At 32.0% G+C, this 4,765-nt stretch overlaps 1 protein-coding gene across 1 annotated transcript; it reads left to right on the top strand.

Moving 5' to 3' along the window:
• The first annotated feature begins 2,171 nt into the window (after positions 1 to 2,171).
• LOC112048367 (probable serine/threonine-protein kinase clkA) lies at positions 2,172 to 4,206 on the top strand. Its single transcript, XM_024085865.2, has one exon. The coding sequence runs from the start codon at positions 2,181 to 2,183 to the stop codon at positions 3,771 to 3,773; it is 1,593 nt and encodes a 530-aa protein (XP_023941633.2). The 5' UTR covers positions 2,172 to 2,180; the 3' UTR covers positions 3,774 to 4,206.
• The last annotated feature ends 559 nt before the right edge of the window (positions 4,207 to 4,765 follow it).

The raw sequence follows: 4,765 nt of genomic DNA, 5'->3' as shown, positions 1-4,765 counted from the left end.
TATGGTCCACAGGAACTAGCAAAATTTTGGAAATGGTCTATGAAATAAAAGTGTAGCATCCTTTACTATAAAACACAGCTCAGTCTCGCGCGGGCAGTTAGCGCTCGGCGGGACAATGCTCTGGCGCGCAGCCAACGTTAAGCGCTCCTCTAATCTTCCTCAATCACTTTATCTGCCTGCTTACTTACAGCACTTTGACTGAATAGAATATAAAGTCTCAAAGTGTAGTACCACCATGATTGCAGTCACTGAGAGGGGTTAGGATTATAGTCCACCACAAAGCCCCAATGCGGATTGGCAGACTTTACACACGCAGAGAATCAAGAAAATTCTCAGGTATACAGGTTTCCTCGCGATGTTTTTCCTTCACCATTTGAGACACGTGGTATTTATCTTCTTAAAATGCACACAACTGAAAAGTTGGAAGTGCATACCGCGGACCGGATTCGAACCCACACCCTCCGAAATCGAAGGCAGAGATGTGGATTCAGAAAGATTGAAGCCGTGTACTCTTACTTTTCTAATGAGTCTAAAATTGTGTTACATGGCAATGATGGAAGGCAGAAGGTCTACCGACGTAAGGGAGAGCGTTTCGCACAATGCTGCTTTGACGAGAGGGTTGCTTATGGCGGTGGCTCATGGATTGTCTGGGGCGGTATATCCGCGAGCGGCAACACTCAACTTGAGGTTGTTACTGGACCAACACGGCTGCCAACATTAAATGCTGAAAGGTACATTCGTGAGTGCTTAGAACCTCATGTAATGCCATACGGTTTATTAATTTTGTGTTAAAATCAAAATAACTAAAGTATGTCTTTGAAGTCGGTTCCATTTTTAAGTAAAAAAGATAATTCGCTTTTTAGTTTAGCCTACTACCGAAAAAATTAAATAAAAAATTAAACCACCTTCAAAAACATAAAAATGTAAAGGCAGTTAAGCTCGTGTCGTGTTAATTTAAGCAGTTTCTGAAAGAACACTGTCTGAAAAAGCTAAATCCTTATGGCATGTTAATATGGCTTGAATTAATACGTCATCGGGTTAGCACCGCCTTCAAATTGATCAGTAGGTAATCAACAGCAAAGCAGCAGGAACGTAACATGATGTTAATTATCGCTTTTTAGTTTAGTCGGTACGTTTTATGTTGTTGAAGTCGGTTTAATTTTTTTTATTGAATTTTTTTAAAGTTACAGTTTTAAAAATTTGTTCATAAATCATGAAAAAAATATGAAATATAACGTAATTCAAGTATATTTAAAATTCAACCCCTAAAATGGTGAAATAAGTGGTGAAATAAGTGTTGAAAGTTTACACCTTGTCGCGGACGAAGTCGCGGACGTCCGTTAGTAATCAGTATATACAAAAATACTATTAATTAATTTTTCAATAATTAATTTTCACTCTTATGTAAAAAAATGTAACTATGCAGATTAACGTAGTTTTAAATTATAGAATAGGATTTCGAGGAGTGCGACTAGGAGTTGTGATCTGCCCGCTGAAGCTATTTAGTATTTACCACCACATTGGAAGACGTCTTTAAGGCTTCTGGACTGGGACGGACTTAGCATCAATATCAATGGCAAGCACATAATTAGTATTCAGTCGTCATCATAATCATCATCCTATGTTTGCGCACTCCAGAGCACTAGCCTCCTCTCTCCTGTAGCAGAGGGAAATTAAAATCTCTTAGCTCCAACTACTTACACGCCCGAATTTCCAATTATTTTTTTTTCGAAAATTTATACCCAAACAAGATTCGAACGCACGGTAAAATTTGAATCTTGTTTGGGTATTCAAAATATAAGCGTATAACCTCATAAAGGTTAGCACAGCCTAACTAGACTAACGAAGTGGTCTAATCTTGCATAGTGAAGTTAATTAGAATATGATTTTTATGTATTGTAAGTTATTATAATCTAATAGTAAATTACTCAAAAACTCTTTAATTGGATGTATAAGTAATTATTTCAATGTAGTTATAAAACATTGTGACTGATTAATAACATTCTAAATTATTTTTGCTAGAATTTGCCTTCCGATTGTACAGTTAATACGCACGCGAGTTCAAATTTTTAATCATCTTATTTCTCATGACAGGTCACTTATTATATTATAATGACGTGAACGCTATAAATACATAATTTTACTGATAACAAACCAGTCTGTGACGAACATCTGCCACGATGTTGCGTATAATTTGTCTCCTTGTGTTCTTTAGTGTAAGTGAAGCAAAACCACAGTGCATCAATTGTAACTCTTATGACGGAGCTGGATTTAATATGAAGTATATAAATAATAAATTCTATAATCCTTATTTGGATGATTCAGAGACTTTTGAAAATGTGCATCAGGTACATCAAAATGTTGAAAATGTTTTTGATGTAAATAATATTATTTATAATAAGGCCCTTAATCCCTATTTGGTTGATAGCACTGAAAACCAAAGAGATCCAAATATATTTGATATCAATGGAATGATAAATAATAATCCATACTTCCATAATTATTTTGATGATGTTAAACAAGGAAAACAGCCGCATTTTGCTGATTCAGATTATTTTAACTACAATAATCAAAGAAATGAACCTATAGATGTGTTTAATACCAATGAGAATTTCGTTCCACATATGCATGATACAAATATATTTAACTACAACAAACAAAAAAATGAAAATGCTAAGAATGTATCTAATACAAATGATGACTTCGTTCCACATTTTGATGGTACAGATTTATTTAACTACAAAAAACAAAATAATGAAAATACTAAGAATGTATTCAATAAAAATGATGAGTTCGTTCCACATTTTGATAATACAGATATATTTAACTACAAAAAACAAAATAATGAAAATACTAAGAATGTATTCAATAAAAATGATGAGTTCGTTCCACATTTTGATAATACAGGTATATTTCACTACAATAAACGAAAAAATGTAATTAATACAAATAATGACTTCGTTCCACATTTTGATGATACAGATATATTTAACTACAACAAACAAAAAAATGAAAATACTAAGAATGTATCTAATACAAATGATGACTTCGTTCCACATTTTGATGGTACAGATTTATTTAACTACAATAAACAAAAAAATGAAAATACTAAGAATGTATTCAATACAAATGTTGATCCACATTTGGATGACAGAGATATTTTTGACTATAATTATAAGATAAATGAAACAACTGAGAACGTATTTAATGTAAATGATAACTTTGTTCCACACCTGGATGATTTATATGATTTTAAAGACAAGAATGAAACAAAGGAAACCACTAATACTATATTAAATGATACTTCTACTATTATTGTACCGCGCTTAAATAACACAGATAGTCTTAGTGACGTAAATCAAAGACATCAAAAAACGGAAAAGGTGTTTAATGATTTAGCTCAGAGTCTTATCGAGGCTGAAAAAGTTTTAAAGAGTTACGTTGACAAAAACGAGAGAGCAATCGAAATATATAGCAAGGAAGAATATTCTTGCACATATTCCATCAAGAATTACGACGAATCCTCGGTGATTATAAATATAAAACATAGAGTTATGCGAGTAATGGCTATTTCAAAAGCCGATGTGACAGAAAAGGTATTAGATGATATTAGAATATTGCCTGACAGACTACAAATAAGTACAGCAACGTACATACTGGAAAACGAAATTTTAACTATTAATGTGCGTTTTGAACAGAGACAAGACGTGTACGATGAGCCCAGGGTAGACACGTTCGTAGTGCCTTATAACATAAATACCTTGTTGAGATAATGTGACAGACTGAACAGTTACTTGTACATGTAAAAAGTATTCCACTTTTTAACCAACTTCCAAAAAGGAAGAGGTTTTATGTTCGGCTATATGTATGTTTTGTATTATTACAATGTTAATCTGTGACAGATCTTCACTTAGTGTGCTTTTATTTTAATAAACATAAAAATTGCATTCTGAATAATAGTTTCGTCACTATCGAGGTATCACTATACGAAAAAAAAAATTCAAACTTACGACTACCTTTAGAGATAACCTAACTTTTTAATACCTCTAAAAATAACATGATGGCGTTACGTATATGTTGATTTTTAAAACCGTCACTTTATTAGATAGAAAATATTGGCTATTCAATTCAATTCTAATTCTTAGTTTCAATGACAGTTGTCAATTGTGAATATTATTATTCATTTTAATTAAAAGAACTGTTATTAAAAAAATATATACCTAATAAATGAATTATATTTTATTTTACCTAAGGGCTTGCAATTTTGTATGAAAGTGATAATTTTTCAAAATATGAGTAGGTATACCCAAGGTAACTTGTACATACCGTACCCACCCAGATTTTATTGCGGACGAATTTATGTTTATGTAATGATTCAATCACAAATTTTCAAAAAATTAAAATAAAGTACTCTCCTACACACTTTCAATCCCAGTTTTGCCCATTTTATTTACATTTCTGCGACAAAAAGTAACAAATATTATTCTGTTGTCCAATGTTAGAGGATTAACAGATATGCAATTAAAATTGCAACAAATATTAATTTGTTTAAAATATACTTAATTCTGGAAATACCTTATCAGCAGAAATTACCTAATGATTCATAAAGTCATGACCTCTTGGAAATAATAGACGATAATAATATGTATATAGTTGTATTATCTATATAGGTAATAACTTGTTGTAAGTTTTGAACTGACTGATTTATGAATACACAACAAAACTGAAATGAAACGTCGGTGTCATAATGAGAAGTGTTTGGATA

The sequence above is a fragment of the Bicyclus anynana genome, chromosome 1 (genome assembly GCF_947172395.1).
Source record: "Bicyclus anynana chromosome 1, ilBicAnyn1.1, whole genome shotgun sequence".
In the NCBI taxonomy this organism is placed as follows: domain Eukaryota; kingdom Metazoa; phylum Arthropoda; class Insecta; order Lepidoptera; family Nymphalidae; genus Bicyclus; species Bicyclus anynana.
The sequence above is the reverse complement of the archived record's forward strand: the minus strand, read 5'-3'. Positions and strand labels throughout refer to the sequence as shown.